Source organism: Corvus moneduloides, chromosome 5 (assembly GCF_009650955.1).
Source record: "Corvus moneduloides isolate bCorMon1 chromosome 5, bCorMon1.pri, whole genome shotgun sequence".
NCBI lineage: Eukaryota > Metazoa > Chordata > Aves > Passeriformes > Corvidae > Corvus > Corvus moneduloides.
Window position 1 is genome coordinate 62,007,895 of NC_045480.1, and position 23,318 is coordinate 62,031,212.

At 38.7% G+C, this 23,318-nt stretch overlaps 1 protein-coding gene and 1 pseudogene across 8 annotated transcripts in view; one reads left to right on the forward strand and one right to left on the reverse strand.

Annotated features, from left to right (window-relative positions):
* Nucleotides 1-23,318, forward strand: part of INPP4B (inositol polyphosphate-4-phosphatase type II B) — a 312,437-nt gene that overhangs the window by 16,206 nt on the left and 272,913 nt on the right. For 5 of the 8 annotated variants that reach the window (XM_032108397.1, XM_032108395.1, XM_032108396.1 and 2 more), the window contains exon 2: nucleotides 22,069-22,291. The exons of the other annotated variants lie outside the window; for them this stretch is intronic. In XM_032108397.1, coding sequence (XP_031964288.1) covers nucleotides 22,180-22,291 — 112 coding nt within the window. In that variant the 5' untranslated portion in view covers nucleotides 22,069-22,179. The remainder of the gene's footprint in view (nucleotides 1-22,068; nucleotides 22,292-23,318) is intronic. 8 annotated transcript variants of the gene reach the window in all.
* LOC116443802 lies at nucleotides 5,478-8,060 on the reverse strand (annotated as a pseudogene).

Below are 23,318 nucleotides of genomic sequence, written 5' to 3' on the forward strand. Positions count from 1 at the left end.
TACATCAGTTTTGAGCTGCTGCCTCGATCTCTGTGCTGTTCGGATTAGTCCAAGCATAAGGTGCTTTGGGTAAATTGCTTCTCTTATGCTCAGATTGGCTTTCAGCACCTCTTTCCTTGGGGTGAATGTAGGACCATTTTGGTGCTGAGAGTTTAATTTACTACCAGACACATTATGGATTCTTTTAAGGATTAGCCCAGAACAGAGAAGTGAAATGCTTAATTTTGATATTACTTCTCTCCTCCCTTCTCTTTGAAATGGTTCCAAACACTGTGCAAACAGATACTTGAACTACACCTTGGTATGTGCCAGTTTTTCTGTTGCTGGATTTTATTCTTTATCTTTACTATGTTTAGGGTAAAATGAAGCAGCCATTTAACAGAACTAAATAGCCACCATTAACAACAAAGAGAAGAATAGTATCTCTCTGAAACTGCACAGGAAATTCTAGGTATGTATCTGGGAGTTAGGTTTTGTCCAGGATGCCATAATTAATGCCCTTAGCGGAAGATAAGTCTCCATTGCTTACACTCATACATCAGCCATCTTGCATGTTCATCCCAGTGTCAGAGGGTGCTGTGCCCCTATAAAACAAGCACATTTTCACCTTTTTTTTTCTGGGTACCCAGAAGCCCTTTCTATCTTGGCACAGTGATGAGTTCCAAGAAAACTCTTAGACTGCCTATGTTGTGTGTTTGATCTCCTCACTTCTGAGAATAAATAATACACTACCCAATACACTCCTCAGATTTTGCTGCAGCAGTGGACAAAATACTTAACTCACAATTGTCGTTTTAAATATTTTTTTCAAATGGCTGTGAAATGGTTGCTCATCTGAACATCAATACTCTATTTAGAATGTTAATTCAACTAGGAAACATCCTCAGAATTAAACATTCACTTTTTCTTCAGATGGAATTTTAAAATTAAATTTGGCTGATTCCCCACAGTGTTTTTTGTGTCCTTGATCAATACTTAGGTATGAGATTTTTTTCTGCCGAAAATTTCATTAAGTTGATCAGTTGTTGCTTTCTGCTCCTTGATCCATTCTGCTCAGCTTGATTTTTGTTGGTGGTAGCAGCAGTGGAGCAGAAAAATGAATTACTGGTGCTGCCTGTCTCTTTACCAGAAGTGTTTGTTAGTTAGCTAATCCATTCTTCATATCCTTCCAGTCAGGACAACCTGTACAGAAATGGCTTTTTTCATCAAAGTCAGAGAACATACCATTTAGAGTACCATTTTCATCCTGAAAGTGGAAAATTACTTTCCTTCTGGGAGGCACAAGCATTCAGACACACTAATGTCTTTGCAACTTTAAAACCACCGCACAACTCCTTAGCAAAATAAATAAATCAAGCTGTCAGATTTATAATCTGTGTCCAAGAGTCTGAGTCTTCCAAGGCTTAACATATAGGACCAGAATTTTGTCCCTTTGAGATGAAAGTCCTGTGAGTAAGCAGAGGTCCCTGTTTCACAATTCATCAAGTAAATCATTGCCCTTTCTGATATGTCTGAAATGTTTACTCTACACATAAACCATGCATTGGCTGATTGAATGTGAAGACTCAGGATTTGGGATTTTTTGATTTTTTGATTTTTCCTAGTTGACCAGAATGTCTGTGGTGGAGAACTAGGCTGTAAGAGAAGGAAAAGTGAAGCAGTGCAGTCACTGATGGCGTGAGCAGTCATTGAAAGGAAAAGCATTTGCAGGACCCCAGCACTAACATTCATCTATCTGTGATTTCCAGGCCTGTTTTATTTACCAAGGTTTTTAGGAATACAGAGCCACCTTGTAAAGAGCTCTCTCAGGAATGATTTATTTTGTTGCCAACAGGATGACACCAGTCTATAGTTAGCCATGTCTAGTCTGTAATCAGACTCAGTGGGGCAGATTAGGTGCTCTCATAAAGTGAACATGGCTGGAGAAGATTGGCAGCAGAAAACAACACAGACACTGAAGCAGCTGGACTTGGATAATCAGTACTCTAGGAGGCTGGAGAAATTTGGTTTTGAATGCTTTGCTTAAATTTTGAGTTAAGAAATAAAACTGTGCCATTCTCTAGACATAGCACCAAGTCCCTTCAGATTGTAGGAAATTGTTTATTTGAATACATTCATCTGCTTGATTATGTGTTTTTTGTATTTGTTTAATGGTGGTGATCAGCTATGCTATTACAAGAATTAATCCCATCAGGAGCAGTCTTGCAAGTATGGAAAACCATAACCTTCAGGGATTATGATTCATCTGTGTTTAAAAGGAACATACAGACATTAAATCAAAGTTACATCACTGAGCATCCTGAGATCCCTGTTTCCTGGCTTAGTACAGCAAGAGGAGAAGGCAGATGATGGGCTTTGCTGTATGTTGCTGAAGTTGCTAGGGAAGTTACTCTCCCTGACTGGTTTGTTGTGGTGTTAGTGCTGGGCAGCAGAAACAAACGATGTTCTGGCTGTTACTGGTCCCAGCCAGGTATTCTAGTTTGTGTTGATACCGGTGCTCATTTGTGTTGAACAGCAGGTGCTGAGAATTAGCATATCTTTATTTTTGTCCCCTTGCAGTGGGGGTGGTGCCTTCCCCAAGAAGGGAGGAGTGGCAGCCAGAAGTACTGCAGTTTCAGATTGTTACTGCTAAATACAATGCTGTCTGTTTGAGAGGGAGAGAGTAAGATTTGTAGAAATTTGAAAATTTCAGGGAGGAGGGGAATAATCAGAAGCAATCAACACAAGTTTCTTGAAGACAGTGGCTTGAATACACTAAGCTCAGGTAAGGTATTTGTTTTTCCTTTAGAAGTAATTCTTGACAATTATGCATTATATATGTATGTATTCTTTTTGTTTCTGTGCTTGGCCTGGTCCTGGCTCATAAAGGTATTTGAAAGCTGTTTGGCCTTATGGAGCAATCATTGGAATATAGGCTTTATGCTGCATGTAGTAGCCCAAAGAGACTTATGACAAATATGCGTGGTCCCTTATTACATGAAAAATCTGCTCTTTTAGTTGAAGCTAGCTCTAAAGAGGCTGTTAATAGTGTTAATATTCTTCATCAAAAAACCCCCTTGGGAAATAACTGTAGATTTCTATTGCAGCATTATGTCAGATTTGCTTGTTAGATGTTTCTGGTAACACAGTGCTTGTAGCTTAGAGTTTCCCCTATGCCTTCTTCTTTTTCTTCTTTTTTTTGCATAAAGCATAGAGCCCAACAAAAGTAAACCCTACAATATGCGAGTTTTAGTCCTATATGCATCTACAGTGATTTGCTGTGAAAGAAATCTTGAGCTATCTGTATCTTCTTGATAAGTTGCATAAGTTAGAAAGTATGAATTTATATATTAGTAAATAAAATTTGCATTATTTCTGTTCTTTTATCTTTCCTAGAAGCTCTTTGGTTTGGTGTCCCTATGAGAGCACTGAATTAATCTTTTCCTGCCTATTATTTTGGGACTAGCTTTTCTTTTTCTTCTCCTCTTCAATAGCAGAACTTGATGCCTCAGTATTTCCTGTCCACTGAGGGTGTACTGTTCTCTTATCCTCTGGAGGCTGCTGTAGAAATTGCTGTAATATATAAAAAACCTGCTTATGTGATTAGTAAGTTTAAAGGTTTTACAGATTTCCTTATTAGTTTCCATTTAAGGATGCACATCCAGACTCCCTATTTTCTCTATTTGGCCCAAGGGCCTTTTGTAGCTGAATAGGCTGTTCAGTGTTTTTTAAAATTTATAAAAGTCATAATAAGCAAGTTGAGCATTGTAACAAGTTGGTTCCTATTGTGTCTGAAAAAATACAGATGCAATCAGGCATACTGAGAGTTACCTGCTGTGTAATCCCAAGCTAAACCCAGAATGATTTTCTCAGTCATTTACCTAATGTTACCCAGAAGTCCTATCAGTGAGTTGGTCTCTTTATTCCAGATGGATTAGTTTAGGTATCACATGCGTTTGTATATCCCACTTACCTTTTATATGATCAATTCTACTTCAGGTTTTCAGTAAGCAATTTTCACTTTAATCCCATCAGTTGATGCACACAGCTTCTTTACAGGCTAGCATTTAGCTTTCTTGTACCTGCATAATGTCTAGGTGGAGCTTCCATCTTTTTATCATTTTTATGAAATACAGGTTTGTCTTCAAAGTAATCTCAAAGTTGCAACTGGGTTAAAAAAAGGTACTTGAATATTAAAGAAAAGGAATAAATAATAAAGAAAAGATAGTCAAAGGCAGACCAGAAGTTCGCTGACCTGTGTATTATAAATATAGTCAGTATGTGGGGTATCAAGCTGGATTGAAAATGGCAAGAAGCAAGGTTGATAGTAAGGAGTTGTGTGTGTGTGTGTGTGTGTGTGTGTTCAAGTGGATGTGGTAAGTCTAACTGAGCTCTGTCATTTGCTAAAAAATAATCTGGAAACCAATTCTAAATTACTAGTAGGATTATTATTTTGTCTTTAAAAAAAGTCTAGTGTGCATCAAACCTGCTCTTCTTGTTTTACTAGACATGTCTGAGTATGTGTTATAGGCAAGTTACTCAGACTTTGTCAGGGCGAAGTGGCTTACACTGTGCCTAAAATTAAATAGCTGCTAGAAAAGGGAGGTTGAGTAGACAAGAAATGAGCATAGGTCAATGCTTGCAGGAGGGCCAGACTTCCTTGAAGGAGTCAGTCCACGGCCATCAAAATGCACTGGGAGAATTAGTGTTGTGCACTTTCAGCAGATGTGGTAGAAGCTGTGTTCCCTCTTGTGTTTCTAGCAGTTACTGCATTTCTGTACTGCTCACGAGAGAAATGGTGACAGTTGCATTTCAAGTATGAGGATGTCTGGCCTTTTTGGACTTTTTTCTGTAGAATTGGTGAAGTTGTGTTCTGTGAATAGATGGATAGCTCTTAGATGCCATTATATAGATGGAAATAATCAACACTGGCATTTTTAGGACTTCAAAAGATCACAGAAACACAATGAACTAGGTTGGAAAAGATCTTTGAGATCATCAAGTCCAACCTAAAAAAAATTTTTTTACCAGTAAAATGAACTTTATTTCAACGCTCATTAAAAAGCTTCAAAATAACACAAACAGAATTAGCATTTCCTTCATTTTATGTACCCCACATGAAAAATGTATTGTTTAACAAGAGATGAAACATAAGCATTTCTGCATGCTACTAACACATTTCACCACCTCATTACCAGATAAGTACTTTGGACTGCAACAATCAAAAACCTTAGGACAGAAGGATTTCTTCTGGAAAGCCCTTATGAAGGGGAAAGATACTGGCTTTTTCTGACATATCCAATTAGATGTCCTGACAAAAGAAAACTACCTTGGCCTCTACAAATGCCTATGAGTGTTTCAATTACAACCTTTTGAAGGAGCAGTACATTTCAAAGCAAGGGCTTCTTTTCATCTTTAGTGATGCAAATGGTTAAATACTGCACAGAAGCTTACTATGAACTCACAATTCCTCAGGAATCTGAAAGTTGCCAAGGCAATTTTCCTTTTAGGATAGTCATGACCAACACTGTTACTATTCTTCCTCCCACAACATAACATATCCCAGACAAGTCTTAAGAAAAAAATATAAATAGTTTCCAAAACAATGCGTTCCCACCCCATCACATATGACAGCCAAAACATCTTCTGTCATGGGAGGAAATAATTTGCTGCAAGTGCAGTGGCTTAGTCTGGGTCCATGTTAATGGTGTTTTGATCACTTGGATGACATTCACCATTTTGCTGAGGCATTTCAGAATTTTTGTCATTTTCTCCCATGTCTTCAGTTTTACAATCACTCTGTTCACTTAATGGGTTTTCCTCCTTAGGAGAGTCAATTTCTGGTTTTGGTTGTGTCACAACGGGCTCACAGACATTGTTTAACTCCTGTAGCTTTGCCTTAATTTCACTTGAATGCACAGCTGGATCCTGATCTAAGCTCTTCTTAGCCTGTGCACTGACAGCATTATTCATCCACTCTACTTCTTCACTACCACACTTCTCTACTTTCATCATTTCCATCTCATCGATATAGACATATTTCTCATCTTGATTCCTGAATTCCCCAGCCATTGTAGCATAGTACCGGAGCCTGTGTCCCAATTCTTGTACCTTGGTCATTCCTCTGTTTCTTGATGGTGGATTTCAATTGGAGTACCTAATTTCTTTAAATCCTCTAATTTTCCTACATATACCTGCTTTACTTCATCCTCACCCTCTTCATACAGCCAGGTTCCTGTCTCTGCTAGGAGGGCAGGGAATCCCTGCAGATCCTTTTCACAAACAAACTTTTCATGTGGTCCAGACACCTGGTCCCTGAACTCATATACGTATTCCTCCACTGCATTCTTTGCATCATTTCTTTTTTTCTCCAGTTTATCTTACATAATCATCTTTCCCTCTCTTTCAATATACATATTGAAATCTTTTCCTAACTGCTAAACCGAGTTAACTTCAATGGGTAGTTCCCCATTTTTCACTTTTGTCTTGGGTTTTTTAGCTGATCATTTCTGGGGGCTGATCATTTGTATCACTTAAGTTTTCAATAGGCCTCTGGTCCTGAGATTCCACTTCAGTCTCAGCACTGGTATCTTCACAATCTTCACTTTTAACGGGTTCTCCTACAGATGCAGTGGACACACTGAAAATGCCATGAGTATTGACAGGGACTTTCACTTTGACTTTAGACTTCTCTCCATCTTTCTGGGCTGCCATATTCTGGATAACATACATACCAATTTTTGACTCAGGATATGAGACTCCATTAGGATCAGAATAAAAAGCTTCTGGCTCAAATGGGCCTTTCCTATAGAATGTAAGTACCTTAGAGAAAGGTGCCGCATGATTTCTGCTGAAGACCTCATGGACTCCTTCAGTGTCCTCTGCTTTTGTGTTCCACAGCAGAGATGTTGGAAAAGGTGTAGCATCTGTCACAGAGAACTCTCTCACTTTAAAAACTGGAGAAAGCATGGCACACTGCAGAGCACAGCCCCTAGCTATGGCTTCATCTGCATTCAGTGTTGTACTGACATCCTTGCCAAAGAATTTAGCAATCCTCTCTTTGACAGCAGAGTTGCTCCTCCCACAATCTCTACAGCATTTACATCTCCCACTTTCAGTTGTGTTTGTTCCATTAATGAAAGCAGAGGCATCTCTATCCTTTGCAGCACATCAGCACACAATTCTTCAAATTGTGACCTGTTCATTTTTCCAGATACACCAGTATCATTCATGAAACACTCAATATTTATGTCTGTGCCATTTGAACTCATAAATTTCTTCAGTTTCTCACATTCCTGATAGAGATGAAGAAGAGCCCAACCTTGGTTTTTGGATCTAGTTTGTACTTTAATTTTATTTCTGCACAAAAGTAATCTACCAGTTTTCCATCAAAGTTTCTCCCACCGAGGAAAGGGTCAAATGCGGTGCCAAGTACCTTCAGTTTACTCTTGTTGAATGCACAGGCTGGTACTTGAAATGCAGAATGTCCCATATCAACAAACAGCTATCCGTGGCTTCTCTTCAGGAGATGGAAGGTCTTCCATAATTTAGAGCTACTGCTGTCATGTCATTCATTAATCTAAGACAATTTAGGTCAACAATCTGAGCTGCATCTAGAAGGGACCTCCTTCCAGCATCTGTGAAAAATGATGGAACAGAAATAAGTCTGTTACTGGCTTTTTCAGGTTACTCTCTGCAGTCTCCTTTGATTTAGTCAATAGCATAGCTGAAATCTGTTCCATACTGAAGATGTGCTCCTCATCCTTGTACATGACCTTTATTCCAACTCCACCACTCTTCATGGGAACCAAATCATAGCTCAACTTTTCTTTTTCCTTCTGAACAGAAGGATCATTAAATGCACGGCCATGGAATCCCTTGAAGTTAGATACAGTGTTGTGGGCATGAGTAATTTGCTGGTTTTTAGGCATTACACCAATAACTTTGTTTTTGGATCCAAATGAAACCACAGACAGTGTGCACTGGTTGCTGAACTTTTTGGTGACGGTTTCGATGCTGCTGGCCCATGCCACAGCGATGTAGCAGCTCTGGAAGCCCAGATCAAAGCCCACCACGGCCATGGTGCACTTGTAACTTTGGGGTTAGGGTCTTAGGATTCTGTGATACGGTCTGAACTGAGAGAACAGGCTCAGTATTTCCAACAGCCCAGCTCAAAGCTTTTTAAGAATGGTATCTGCATATATTAAGCTTTCTGATGAAAAAATGCGGCTTAATCTGGTGTAATGCTAGAGTAGTTTTTCCATAAACTTCGGATTCAGTACAAAAATACATTTGGTTTTGAATTCATGTAGTGTTTTGATAATGTTCCTGTTTTCATCTTCTCTACAGAGAAAGCCAAGTGCTGGTAAAAACAAACTTGTACTTTTATGGTTGTGTGCAACTGCTGCTTTACTTTTCCTCCCCACATTTTTTAACATCATATAGTAGTAGAAAGAAGCAAAGTATACCAGCTACTCCTCCATCTCTTTTCCACGATGAATAGAAGAAGGAGCTCACTGGAAAAGAGAAAGATGCTGTTTTTCTTTAAAAGTCACTTTTAATGTTATTACAAGCTATGTTACTGAGATTGAGAGAGCATGTAAAATGAGTAAAAAGATTTGTACTTACTTCAAGTACGTGCGAACAACATTTGTGCTTAACAGTGAAAACATGAAGACCAAACACCTTCAGAAAATACGTGCTAAAAAGATTTGTTGTTCTTATCCTAGAAGGAAGTACATAATTTCATAATTATGCCAAATAGAATTAGTGTTCCATCATAACCTTCTGAACTTTAAGTCTAGCCTGTTGTAAATAATTTAATCACAAAGGAATTTTAAGTGTTACCTGGACTATTTAGAAACCTGTCTTGAGGATCCAGAACAGAGTTGCTATTTAACTTTTTCTGTTCTATGCTATGAGAAACTGCAACTTTTTGTCTTTGTTGCTTCTATCCTGCATGTGTTTTTTTTCATTTCACATTCTCTTTTAGAAAGCAGAGCTTGTTTTTCTATCAGTATCTTCTAGTGACAGGGATCGTGCTATCAATTCTAATTATTCTAAATTATTCTAAATTACTTCTGACTTCATTTTACAAGTGAAGAGGATGGAAATACTGATTTGTGGCTGCTGCTTTCACACTTTGTCGTGATTTTCTTTATTGTTGCTTAAGAAAAGTGGCAAGCCACCATTTGAGATTCAGAGCTTTCTTACTATGATAGTACCCTGAAGTTCTGTCAGCTAAGACTGCATTGCTTTGCTGTGAGGATAGAACAAGTGTCACATCTTCTTGTGTGGCTTTGAATGTTTACTGCCTTAAGTTTCTAGTTGGATACTTGGATTTTTGACATCTAGAGGAGTATGACTACTGACATTTTTAAAAAGAGAGAATATTCAGAAATTACCCCTGTATTTTTCTGTAAATTCCCCCACCCCTGTTACTAATGGTTAGAAAATGAGTCCCTAGAAGCTCCAGGTGACCCATGGTGGCGAAGGTCATAACCCATTTTACTTTGGGAGGGGGGGAAGGTGAAAGAAATGTTAAGTTGCAATGAACCTCTTTTCCAAGCCTGCTAAATTATTTTGTTTATTTTATTGCTTTGTCATGGAGAGACCAAAAGATTACAGGCTGGAGGTCACATAAGATTTTGGCATAGTGGTGGAATGTAGAGATGAGCATATGCAAAATTCTAAGTTTACAGATGTGCTAGATGAAATGGTAAATCCCCTGGTAAATCAATATAACCTAGCTATTCAATATCCCAGTGGAAGCTTGAGGCTCTGAAGAACAAGGCTGAAGAGAAATCTGGCTACTGGAGAGTAATTGCAGGTGTATGCTTGTGACTCTGAAGACAGCAGAGATTTTGAAGATTTCTTTTGGAAGAGTGCAGTGGGGTTGAAGGAGTTGCATGGCTCTGTGCAGACTTACCTGGCACTGAACGGAGCCCTCCCAGGCCTTGGAGCACAGATGTAGCAGGATAACAGAGATGTATCACTCGAGACCTTTTCCTACAGAGAGGATTTGAAAATTTTGACCATTTAAAACACATTTACTGGAAGAGGAGTCTTTGAAAAGACTGCAACCTCCAGAGAAATGGCTTGCTGGCATTGAGAATTTATTCTCTTGCTGAAGAAGAACTTGAAATTGAGAAATGTGATAGATTTGCATAATGCCTATTTTTTTTCTTTAAAGTATACATGAAAAGAGGTAGAAAACCAATGATAGCATAGCAGATGAAGTGATGTAAGTGTACAGAACAATAGACAATTATTAGAATAAAATTTAAGTGCAATAAATATCTCTGAGAATAGTAGTCAGGTATGTAACTACCAGTTATGACTACACCAGCTTTCAGTGCAGTTAAGGTTATATTAGCTGAAGTGCAAGCAAAGCTGAAACACTTTTGTGCAAATACCAAGAGCTTGGGGGGTATAAAATGGAATAATTTGAATTGTAAAATATTAGACTGGATATCACAGCCGTAAGGTAATAGCATAGCAGTCATAGCAGAATATGAATATTGAAGGATACAACTGAAACATAGAAATAGAAGTTATTGAGTGGCACTATAGTACATGATATTATAATGTTATCAGAGTGTTGCTTTAATAACTTAGAGGAAATGCTAGTGAAACAGAAACCACACTGATTGATATCAGTTCAGTGAAAGGTGCTAAGACTTCTGGAGGGTTGGTGGATTTCTGCAGCGCTGAATCTGGAAACAGGTAATTGCAATGGAGTAAAGATAAAAATTACTGGGCACATCACAAGAGAAACCACCTTTGTGAATATCAGCTTGAGAGCAAGTGCTGCTGATAATGGTAGGTAGGGCCAAGATAGCGTGGTTTAAAGGTATAACAGTTTTTAAAATTTGAAAATAAATAATGGGACCAAAACCAGGTTTTGAGTAATGTAGTTTCAACTCAGACTTGTATATTTTGAGGATTTATATGGGTTTGGTCTTATACATTTTCCTGAGAGATGGGTTCAGGGAAGGATTATGAGGACTGGAAAGCATTTCCTACAGGGGATGAATTAAGAAATAAACCCGAAACTCTGCTTCCTTTAACACTTCCAGTAAGGGAAAAAAAAGAGAACATACATGTAAGATAAAGGTCAGTGTTGGCATAATAATGTGGATAATTTAGATATTAAGGCATTTACTTTGTAAATTACAGACAGTTCTTGTAATTTAACCAGTCTGCTTCTGTAACAACGTTCCTTTGGGGATATAGAGACAAAGCTATCTAGCTACTTTTAGGCTTGAGCTAAATACTATGTTTTGGCAAGTATTAGGTTTTGATGTTGCATGTTGTTGTAGGTCTGATGACTCAGAGGGCTCTTTCTGTTTTTTAATGAGGTTGGACTAATCCTGTGTGTCCAGCATGTGACTTCTGGGTTCAATTTTGTGTTTGGTTCAAGTCAGTTTGTCTTTTTCTTTGTTGAGATAGTCCAGGCTTTACAAGGAGTAACTTTTTGTTACTAGTTTCTTAAGAGAATTAAATCCAATTAAGTTGAAATGTCACTGCAACACACACAAAAAATTGCTCTAAGCCTTTCATTTCCATGTCAAGAGAAAGTTTAAAGGACTTCATGCCTTTAAAACAGACAATGCTGTAGCTGACTGGTTTCTGACCCTTGGTAATTTTTTTGTGCTTGAAAGGTAATCACAGGAACAATCTTTCATTCTCACACATTTCAAAAGCAGCAGCACAGAAAAACAAGGTGACAACATTTCCCCTCTTTCACCTGCTACTTTTAGACTTCACAGTCTTCCATCCACCTGGACAAAGAGTCTGACGTGACTGGTCTCGACACTTGTGCTAATGGCAAGGGAGTTGTCTATGCATCTCCTAACACTGTGATTCTTAAATGAATGTTACTCTCTTGCTAGAACAAAATAAATGTTGAATCTTCTTATTGTGGTAGAGCAGGAGAAATCAGATGATGCATCCATAGACTAATAAAATATAGCAAAGTTGGATTTGAGGAAGAAAATAAACAATAAGCAGCTAAATAAAGAAGTTGTGTGGGTCTGCTGGGAGGTGGGGAAATAGTGTTCTAAAACAAAAGAGAAATGTTGGGCAGAAGTTAAAACTTCAGCCATATTTACTGTGAATGATCAAGGAAAGTGCCAGCTTAGTGGCATTTCAAGCAAAATGCAGAATGTCAGTCTTCCTTTGATTTATTTATTTTAAAATTTTATTTGTTTTAAAATCTTTTATTTTAAAGAATTATTTTAAAATTTTATTTAAAAAATGCTGGGAAAGGAAGGAGACAGGTAAGTTTGAGAAACTGCACAGTGCCAAGTTTCTCTGGTTGTGTCTTCCAACTGACATATTCCTAATTGCCCAACTGCCTAAAAGAAATAAAGAAATTAATTTTTGAGTAATTTATGAATTTTTTTGTCTCCCTTGTAAGGTGTTAATATGCAACAGTGAGCTGAGGAGGGGGTGGGTAACCACAACAACCTATGCTGGATAAAATGAGTGGAATGCTTTTATAACATACTGTTTGTGGGCACGTGTGTGTGCTTGCAGTTTGAAAATTTAAAGAAGTTTTCAGAAGAATGCAAGAGCTACTTGCCAGGAGAATTTAAAAGTTTCTTAAACTTTTTTGTCTGAACTGCTGCACAAGTTGTTTTTCTGCCTTGAAGTAAGATGGGTAAAGTTGTTTAGGCTTATATCTGAAAATTCAAGAACAGGAGGGGGAAAAAAGTCCTGAAGCCTCCTGAAGCCAATGATGTTCTATTTGGGATAAGAGTTTTAAGGCTGTTACACACCAGTTGCAGAAAGTGTGCCCCTCTACCAGCTGAAGAAGAGCTGCTGGTCCCCAGAGCCAGCCACCTTAGCTGGGCTTGTTTAGAGAGCTAGAAGAAGCTGTTCATGAGTCTTAAAAACTGACTCCCTTCTGACCCGGACCCGGAGGTTTTAGTGTGCTGCCTTTTTACCTCTTTTTTCCCTTCTAGGCCTACCAGCAGCTCCCAGAGAGGGCTCTTTCCATAATCCTTCTCATGTGTTCTCTGCTTTGTGTTCCCACCAACTCTAATGACTTTCCAGGCCATGCTCAGTTGTTATTTGTTATAGATATGTCTGTCCCTGACCTTGAATGTGTTGCTATATTTGGTTCTTTCCTTTCTGTCCCCAAACTTTCCTTCTTTTTGTGGCATCCTATTCCAATGAACTCTCTGGTGGCTCTTTCCACGAAGTCTGCAGTCTTGAAGCAGACTTTGAAAAGTATGTCCTGGAACTGCATTTCTTTAGAAAATGCTTTCTTAAGAAACACTTTCATTTCTTAAGTTAGATAATATTCCCAGTGGGATCAGGGAGAGAATTAGAAGGGTAAAAACCTAAAAACTTGTGGATTGAGATAAAGACAGTCTAGCAGGCAAAGCAAAAGCCACACCCACAGGCAGAGCAAAACAAGGAATGAATTCCCTGCTTCCCGTGGGCAGGCAGGTGTTCAGGCATCTCCAGAAGAGCAGGGTCCCATCACACGTAACTTGGGAAGACAAACAGCATCACTCCAAATGTGCCCCCTTTCATCCTTCTTTCCCTTTACTTTAAATACTGAGTGTGATGTCACATGGTCTGGAATATCCCTTTGGTCAGTTGGGGTCACCTGTCCTGGCTGTGTCTCCTCCCACCCTCCCAGGCAACCCCAACTTCCTCACCAGTGTGGCAGCATGAAAAGCAGAAAAGGCCTTGGCTCTGTGTAAGCCCTGCTCAGCAATAACAAAAACATCTCTATATCATCAACCCTGTGTTCAGCACAAATCCAAAACACAGCCCCATAGCAGCCCCAGGAAGGAAATTAACTCTAACCCAGTCCATGTGGTCTCTCCCTAAATATGGAATACTAAAATCAAAGCCTCTGCTGGCTCTTCACAGGTGAGTTAGTTTCTGTGATAGTTCTGGAGGTAAAGCACTTCTGTTACTTTCATGACGGTTGTATGGAGAAAGGTCAACCAAAGCAGAATTAGTGCTATTAAAGAGAGCGGGAGGAGTTCCTCCTCCCTGTTATTACCAGGAGAAAAATGATGGTGAATTCCAGAACTGCCTGGAACTTACAAAAGAGATTTTGTTCCAAGTACTTGATCTCTTTAATCTCAAAAGATGGTACGTTGTATTTTATTTTGTGGGTGACTTGATTCAGTTACCTTTTAGCTAGAATGTTTTGGAGCGCAAATGAACTCCAAATCTCTTGAATATGCTGTCAAAATATTTTTAATACTTATAGTTTAGATATTCCTCAGATATCATAAGTTTAGGGGGAGGGGAGAAGTAGAGAAAAACTGTTTTCTCAGCAATGTGGTATTTCTTTTATATATATGTATATATATATATGTAGGTGTTAAGACTGATGAAACTTTTTAGTTCTAGGATATGATGCAAACCAAAATGGTTAAGAAATTCAAAGGTGTTGGGGACTGCAAACTTTAGATAAAATCCTGTATCTTAAAGAGTACAAGCTGCAGTCTTAATATGGTAATTTGTCTCTTGTAGTAGAAATGACCACTGAAACTGATGCTACAGCATTTTTGTATTTTAAGTTTGCTTCTATCTTTTGCATGTTTATAGATATTGGAAGAGAGAGGAAATAAATCTTCTAGATGCAAAAGTTCCAGTTATTGCCACTCAGATACTGTATCTTGCAGAATGGAGCAATATAGTGCAATATTTTTTGAAACTGGTTACTGTGTCCTACCTTTGTTCATTTCTTTATGGGATCAGTGTTCCCAGCAAGCCACCTCCTCCAGGCTGGCTTTACTACTGACTTGTGTATAGGAGCTCCTGGTGAATTGAGCTATGCAATGCTCATTTACTTGGGATTTTTGTTTTGTTTTGTTGAAATGGCAGGTTACAGGTTTGGGTATTTTCATTCCTGGAGACTAGAGAAAGGAATCTGCTGTGTAAATAAATTTGTAAGTAAGTAGTGACCAAAATGCTAATATTTAGTTGAGGTCTACCTGCTCTGAACCCATGGGGTCACAATAGTGGCTGGACTTGTCTTCACAGTTGTTTACATGTAACTGATGTCTTGAAATGTTAGTTGGTGCAGTCGCTTTTGAATAGGGTTTTGAAAGACTGACTTAACCTTCAGTATTTGTTTTCAAGTGTTATGGAAGATAACTTCTGTAACCCAGTTTCTTGCTGGCCCAAGAGAAAGTTATAGCCAGTGCTGCAGCATGGCTGTGGCTGAGTAGACACGGGAGAAGGAGGAATTTACACAGTGTTGCTTGAAAGTATAGTTGGAAATTTGAGTAAATATCATGGATTAATTTGGATTTTTCAGGAATCTTCTTGAGCAAGGACTATGTTTGAGGCCCTTCATGTGGGAGTTGTTGTCCTAAGGCTGCAGTTACACCATCATCCTAAGCTGACACGTCTGTGGTCCTCTGCAGAAGGATTGCCGGTGGGGGCACAGTTTTGTCCTCCGTGTTGGGCTGGCACTGGCATTTCTGCAGCCGGGTAGATCAGGGAACAAACAGCTTGGTTAGGTTTTCATCGAGGTCAGTTCCCTGAGCTGACGGCATGGCTCCATCACAGCTGCTGCTGCTGCTGTGAGGAAGGAGGGCTCCCTTTCCCAGGAGCCTGTACCTGTGTCGGGTCAGCGGCTGCTCCGGCGCAGCCCGAGGGAAGTTGCACTTCGAACACTTGGTGTCACGGTGAGGTGGCTGTGCTGAGCAAAGCAGTAGATTCTTGCTCAATCTCTGCCTAGCGTGGTGCACAAAAACCCCATGGGACAACTCCCACAACAGATAAGTGACTTCCTTCTCACAGGGCACGTTTTCAGCTGGATCAGTGTCAGTAGCTGGAAGTACATCGTTCAGTGGGTGTGTCAGGTGATACCTGTTGGCGGTAAGTGCTTATTAGTATTATCCCTTTTAGAGGAAACAAAAGGCAAGACTTTTTTCCCCCTCCCCCAGAAAGATCATGTCTGAATGCGATCTGGGAATGAATGCTGGGAAACTACATGAATCATTTAGGAATTTGCTTGACTGGGGAATCTGTCAGCAGAAGGGAAGATGGAGCTGTTCTGCATGGTTGCTATTTTTTTCAGCTGAAGGGAATACTTTCAAGCCAAGCTAGCATTTAATTTTTCATTATCTGTCTCCAAATAGAATAGCTCACCTCTTACAGCCTTTTTTTTCAGGAGATTCTTCTCTTTTAAGGTCTTGTTTGGTTTAAGACTTTTAAAAAGGGACTTGCAAACAGCCGTGATAGAGGATGAGGGTGCTGGTTGGTTTATGTGGTGCACAATTATGCCACTGCAAGGTCATGCATCCCTTGGAAGAAGAAGTCTGGAGCTGGTTAGGGATTCCCATATCAGTGGAGCTCCTATGTTATTTTTAAGGGCATAGTGAGATAAGGGTGACTGAACTGAAAACTTAGAGAGGATAAAGTTATTACAATATGGTGTGTGTGATTCAGCATAAAATACAACTGAAATAACCATGTGAAAATGGATAATTATTTAATGTTTCTGTTACCTTTCTTCTATGAAAAAAAAAATATCAAAGTTGTTTTCAATGCTCAGTAAAGGGTGTCCGAGGAAATGGCATGACTTAGTAACTTGCTGAATATTGCAGGCATGTCATTTTTTGATTCTAATTGTTTTTGAAAAGCACAATGGCCGATAAATTGTAGGAAGAAACATTTGAACTAGTTAAGGATGATAATCTGTTCACATAGATTGCTATGGTACTTGCAGCCTACTGAAGTGTAAGTGAAAACGACAAACATTATTTGATCAGCCCTAGCTTTGACCTTGCTGGAAGGTAATAAGACAGCCAGGAGACAAAGTAACGGGGTTGAGCAGCTAGAAAGAAACTGAAATTTTCCCTGGGTATAATCAGTTTGCTTGACTGCATGCAGCCAGCTGATAAGCATCTTTAACTTCGTATAGAAAGGCATGAATAACTTTGTATCGCCAAGAGATACCTTCTGTAGATAGCCTAGTACTTAGTGATACTTGGTATATAGGTCTTGCCTGTCTTACTTCAGGGAGGAATAAAGAATAGCCCAAACCTAAAGAGAAGATTCTTTTGTAAGATACTTTTTTCTACTGCTTTCTACTGTTTTCTCCCTTTATATTAAGATTGCCTTTGCAGATCTCTGAAACCTTCTTTGTAATGCAGTCCCTGAATTTATGTCAACCAGGAGTTTTCTTCCCTGCTGATCAGCTGTTAATGATTTTCAAGGTAAAAACTTAAATATAGATTTAAGTATAGATTTTTGAATTTTTTACTTAGATATGTCCATATTTCTGCCTATTTGAAACTCCTGCCATGTATTAATTCTTTTTGCTGACTCTGCCTTTAACTCTCATTTCCTAAGTCCAAGGCCGAAAACCTAGTGTTTTGTTTCAATGTGAAGGGATCAGGGATAGAATGGAGAGTTTTAATGGGGGAGCACAACATGTTATTTATATTTCATGACCTAATAAAGAGACAGTATGAGGAATTAACAATATCTCTTTGCTTAAAAAGAGTATAATTTTTGAAGACAAAATTATGGACTAATTTTGCAGCTTTCCTTTTGAAGGCTGTTTCCTGTGCTGTGTGTTGCAAAGATTAAAGAAGTTCTTAATGCAAAATGATGTGAACTAAAAATATTGTACCTTTTCAAAGGAAGAGAATGGGAGTTTAGAATGTATTTGGCAGGATCTCTGAGGACTTGAAGATGTAAGTTCTGGTGTTTTTCTTTCTGACATAGCTAAACTAGTGAAATTGGGCAGTCAGTTTTATTGACCTTGTTTCAGAGGTTTAGGAGATTGCAGTATTAAAAGGCTTGTATTTTAACTCTTTACCAAAATATCTAGAATTATAGGCAGTACTAATGAAAGCTACAAGGTATTATGCACTGATTTGATGTTGATCTGGGCTTATGATCTGTAAGAAGACTTGGAACCTAAGAGACTGCTGAAAGTGTTGTTTCAGGGTAGTGCATGCAGCCATGAAGGTGCTTACTCCCTTTTGTGCTTGCAGTAGTGACCCCCTGCACTTCCTGCTTTGGACAGGTACAGCATGGTGGTTGTCCGAAACGAATAAAATATGCTTTGGTAGCTGTTCTGCAGGGTGAAAGAGTTGCAGATTTTTCAGTGGGTAGCTGTTATTCATGCTAGCCTTTAAGTACTGAAGTCAGTTTTGTGCAGGTTTTATATGATAAAATTTCCTTGTCATTTAAAAATGTACTCAAACATGCTACTGGGTTTCTTGACTTCTAATGTTTTCGTAGAGGGTAAGAGGTGGGTTCACATCTCTTCAAGTGATCTAAAATGTGCTTTTCTCTCATTGTACTAATCAGATGTGAAACTATAAGGCTGGTGCTTACAGTAACTACATGTTGCAGCTCTTTCTGTGTCGCACGAATCAAATAGATCTGATTTTTCCCTGTCCATAGAAAGTGATCATGAAAACTCTAACTTCAAATGCAGGGAGACAGGGGACATCCAGCAGAGAAATAGATAAATTTTGTGGTCTATGAGCTGTCAAAATGGTCATCTGTTCTAAAATCATTGTTTCTAATGACACAGACTCCTCCACCTCTTTTTCTCCTGGCCACTCACAATGTAATTGTCTGGTCCGGTTTGTTTATAAGTTATGTTCTTGTGATTGTGTGTGGAAGATTGTTGAGAGGGACTCTAGACTCAGCATGCCTCTGTCTCTAGCCATGAGCATTAAATAATGCCTGTCTCTTGAACCACTGGTGTTAAATAACTGAAGATAATATCTTTTCTATCTGAGTTCATGCTAGGAAAGAAATTATCTAGGACAAACATTTAAAGGTGATATATGACTAAGTAGTTTCCCTAACTGACAGTTTCAGTCTGAAATGGAGGCAGAAGGGAAGTGGATTATTGAGCTAGAAAGTCTTTCTGCTACTTCAAGGAGACCCAGTTCTGCAGCTGAAGACAGACATGTCCTTTGGGGTTGTTTACCTTTAATTTTATTGTTGTGATCCCTGGTTGTGTTGACTGTCTGCGATAGCCTTTGGATGGTCATCGAGTTTCTAAGTTAAAACCAAGTTTGAATCCCATGATCTCTTATACCTTTTAGGTCTGAATAATATTCAGACATTGTCAGATTAGTTTAGCTTCTCTGGCAAACTTCCAGGGAACAGGCACCTTGATTATTATTGCTGTGGAACTGCTGGCCCTGCTGCCTTGTGTTTCCAGGTACTGGCTGATATGATACGTACCAAAGTGTGCGGTCTCAAGGGTTCTACTGCTGTGTACTGCTCTTACTGTTCCCCATGATTTACATGTTATGGCTCCTATGCAGAGCAAGTGGTGCACAGATGTGATAAAAGGAATTTCTAGGCTATTACCACTTTACTGATAGATGAGTGCAAGATATGTACTATCTCCCCTGGAGGGCAAAATAACAAAATCAATATGCACATCTCCTCCTGGAACTTCTTTATTCCTTTTAATAGCCTTTCCAGAAGCCCTGTGTATTCTGTTTACCTGGCATTTTTTTTTCCTTTGCTGGAAAATGAATGCTTTCTTAATAGAGCTTTACAACTTGTCTCATCTCCTGACATTCTGTGTTTTGCAGTTCTATATGGAGTATAGATATCTGTGCATTACAGTAATTACTGCATTTAAGCATAATTAGAGTTTAGCCAGTTACCTTTATTTGCTTTGATAACTTAGGTTTCATTCAATTACTGACAGTTTTCAAGGCTTTTCCATCTGGGACCAGACTCATAGGTTCTGATTTTCTTTATTCTACTCAAAGAGATTGCTTCAATCAAGAATAACTGTAAGTAGATGAAGATGCTGTTTAGGGTAGATTTATAAAGTGCTTAGAAAAAGGACTGGAACTGATTGGTTCACAAACCAATAAGGAAGAAGGTTGCTGTTGGATTTCTAGAACATTGTTCTCTAGAACAAGAAGGGCACCAATGAGCTGTGTGAAAGGTGTGCAAGGTATCTATCTAAGAGGGAACCAGCCAAAACCAAAGCAGTGCACATTTGGAGACTACAGAAATTGTTTAGCTTGCAAAACTTGTTTGTTGTTTTTCTTGAAAAGCAAATAGGTCTATTGCAAAGACTGTGTTCTCTGTTAAAAACACCGTCTGTGGCTGTAAAACAAAATAAAGAATTAATTCCATTCAGCATATGGAGACTGGTAGGAATGTCTGCACTACCAGTTCCAAAGTTCCTTTTGCAAGGGTCCATTGTGGCTGGGTTTCATGTGTCCTCTGGCCCAACCAGCCAATTTGGATGGATTTGGTCTCCAGTGCTGAATATGCTCATAGTGTAAGATTACAGTGTATGATAAATATCCCATTTGTAAGTGCTGTATCAATCATCTTCCAACAGCTATAGTATCAATTTACAAAACATTGGCAGCCAGCTGCACCTGCATGATGGAGCCTCTGGTAGTTCATTTTGTGCACAACAGCATCCTTGTGCTGGAAATTGTAGGTCAGGTTTCGAGCTGACCACGAAGTTATGAGGTTATTTCAAGAAGATTATGAAGATGGGGTAAAAGAAGTATAGCTGCTGATGCTCAAGGAAAATAAGAAAGATATGTGTGGGAACGAACAGAAAAGTTGGAGCAGCACCCTCTACTGCTTAGATACATGTTGGGACTGCTTGCACGTATTCTTTTCCTTGCTTGCCAGGGTGTTTGATAATGTAAGGGAAACTAAAGGACTTTTAGTTTTATGCCTGTTCTGTAAAACCTCCCTAGGAGGAAAAAATTACTTGGAGATTTGTCTTCAGAACATCATATTTTTGACTTGGTTATTTTTCAGATGTACAAAGTAATAGTTAAGTTAGGTCTGCTTTCACTGTCATAGAACTATTGGAATTGGCTGTGGTATGGCTATTGGAAATTACAGGACACAGCAGTGGCCATTGCTTGGGAGATAAACACAGTAAGAAAGTGAATGTAAAGGTAAAAGTAGGAATGAAGGGGCCCACAGAAAGATACAGTGCAGAAGATGTAACTTGTCTTTCAGCTCAACAGTTGAGAGGAGCTTGATCAGGAATTAAGAGCTGTAGTTCTCCACCATATAAAGATGTCAATGCTGCTCTCTGAAGAATAAAGGCTTCTGATTTAGAGACTGAAACTGGTTTCTGAAGCCCATGTGCTGAGGATTGGGCAGGTTTTTTTTCTTAGACTGCGTAGGAGTATTAAAATCCATCTGACAGCCTTTACTTGCTTGATTGTATAAGGGTCATACCAAGAATTCTTTTTTTGAGAAAGGCCTTTACAAAAGTGTTGCATATTAAAAGCATAGAATATTGCAGGGATTAAAAGGAAGATCTCTAGAACTACTTTTCTGCCCTTATTTTCTCATCCTTACAACAGTATGAAACGGTGCTGTGTTAACTGCAATTTGGACAAAAATACTTATTTTCAAATCTCCAATGGTCAAAACTCCTATGGAACTTAATATTAAAATAATTTCCAATAAACAGAGGAGAGGTTTTGAAAAAGAAACAAAGATCTCTTATATGTGTCAAGTATAATTTTTTCATTAAGTTCAGCTTATGTAGTTCCAATGAATGAAAGCTGCTGGGTTGGTTTTCTTTTTTTTTTTTTTTTTGGGGGGGGGGGGGCGGGGAGGAGGGGGCTGAGAGAGAGAAATGCACAACTCGTTTCCTGAAACCACAGAAGAAAATGTTCCAAAAGAACTGAGAACTCTGAGAATAGTAAACTTTTATAGTTAACACTTGGTATTTTGTTAGAGCTATTGTTCCCATGAAGGCGATGGAAATAAAAGGCGATCTACCCTCTTCCCCCTGCCCCCTAAATGCATATTTGAGCTTTCTAGTTATTTACATGCCTATAGCCAAAATATATTTTTAGTGGTATTAATTAACTGTGGAAATACCGCATAAAATTATAGCTTCTGCATGAGGTTCTAGAACTACTGAAAGGAAACTAAATTTTTCTTTCTTAAGAAGTGTGAGGGGTCACCTATGTGACCTTGGGTTTTTTCCCCTATTACTTCCACTGCTCACATATTATGAAAAGAAAGTAGTGTTTGGAGTGCACACTAGAATGGAAATCACAATAAACATAGGCATCTTTTTGAGGTTTTTTTTTTTTGTTTTTAACATTTCAGTTGACCTTCACATCTGCTGTCTAGATTTTGCTCAGCTTCAACAGATTAAGTAGCACCATCATTGTCCTCCTCCATCTCTTACTCGTCTTCATCCTCTTCCCTGGCAACCCCATGAGATTCAATGCTAAAGATCTGGTGCAGTTGGCCAGGTGCCCATCAGGTTGTTTTGACAAGGAAGGAAAACTGAAGATTTGCAGAGTGGTCGGGGATGAAAAATTAATAGGTAAAAATGACTTGCATTGAAAACTACTCCTGGTTGCTGCGCATGCTCTGTGCCATTGTTAGTTTGGTTTCACTAATCACATACACCTCAGGTTTTTGTTTTCTTTATTACTGATGCTTGACTAGTGCTAAATACCTTTCTGAATACTGAGGCTTAAAACTAATTTGCTCAAGTTTCCTTTGTCATATACATGAGAAAGAGAGTACAAAGTCCTTAACACGACTTTTTTTTTTTTTTCCTGTAAACAAAAACTGGTTTTCCTCTGCTAGTAAATTCTAGTCACCAGTCACTGGTTGTCGTGTTTTAAAAATTAGATATCCAGTTCCTCAGGATTTACCCCTCCCATTTCTAAAGACTCTGTTCTTTTATCAGGATAAATTTTCCATGACTCACTTCCCACCTCCTTTGCAGGTTTCTTCAGGCTTTTATGACCATATTTTAAATGTCTTTCAATTTTCAGTAAGCTTAAATAAACCTCTATTCCCTCAGTAGCTGTTAGAAAATAGCTCATGTTTAGTGATAAAATCAGTCTTAACACAATAATTTCAGGAACAACAAATGTTTTATTTTCACTTGTCCCAGTTGATCTTCATTGTGACTGTATTTACTTTTATTGTATTAGAAAAAAAACCCAAACAAGCTCAAAACCAGAACAGACTCAGTTATAAGGGGCTGAGCAAGTTCTGTGCCACATTTTCAGAATAGTTTATACATGCCCTTGGTAAAACCACAACACGCATTTTCTAATCATAAATAGCCAGAATTTCCTGTGCAGGGTAAAGCAAACTTCCTGGGCAGGAGGCTTTAGGAAGCTTTCACTTCTGTTTGCCTTGGGGTTCCTCACCAGGTTTACATACCCTGTGTATTCATTGTTGGCAGCATATCAAGCCCTTCCTGGTTGATATCTGATGTTTTGAGGATGTTTTGAATTTTCTGTTACTTATGATTATGTTGAGTGCTATTATTGCTAATACTGTTAAAAAGCTTACATTTACTGGAGAGATACCAAACATTTCTGTAGCCCAGT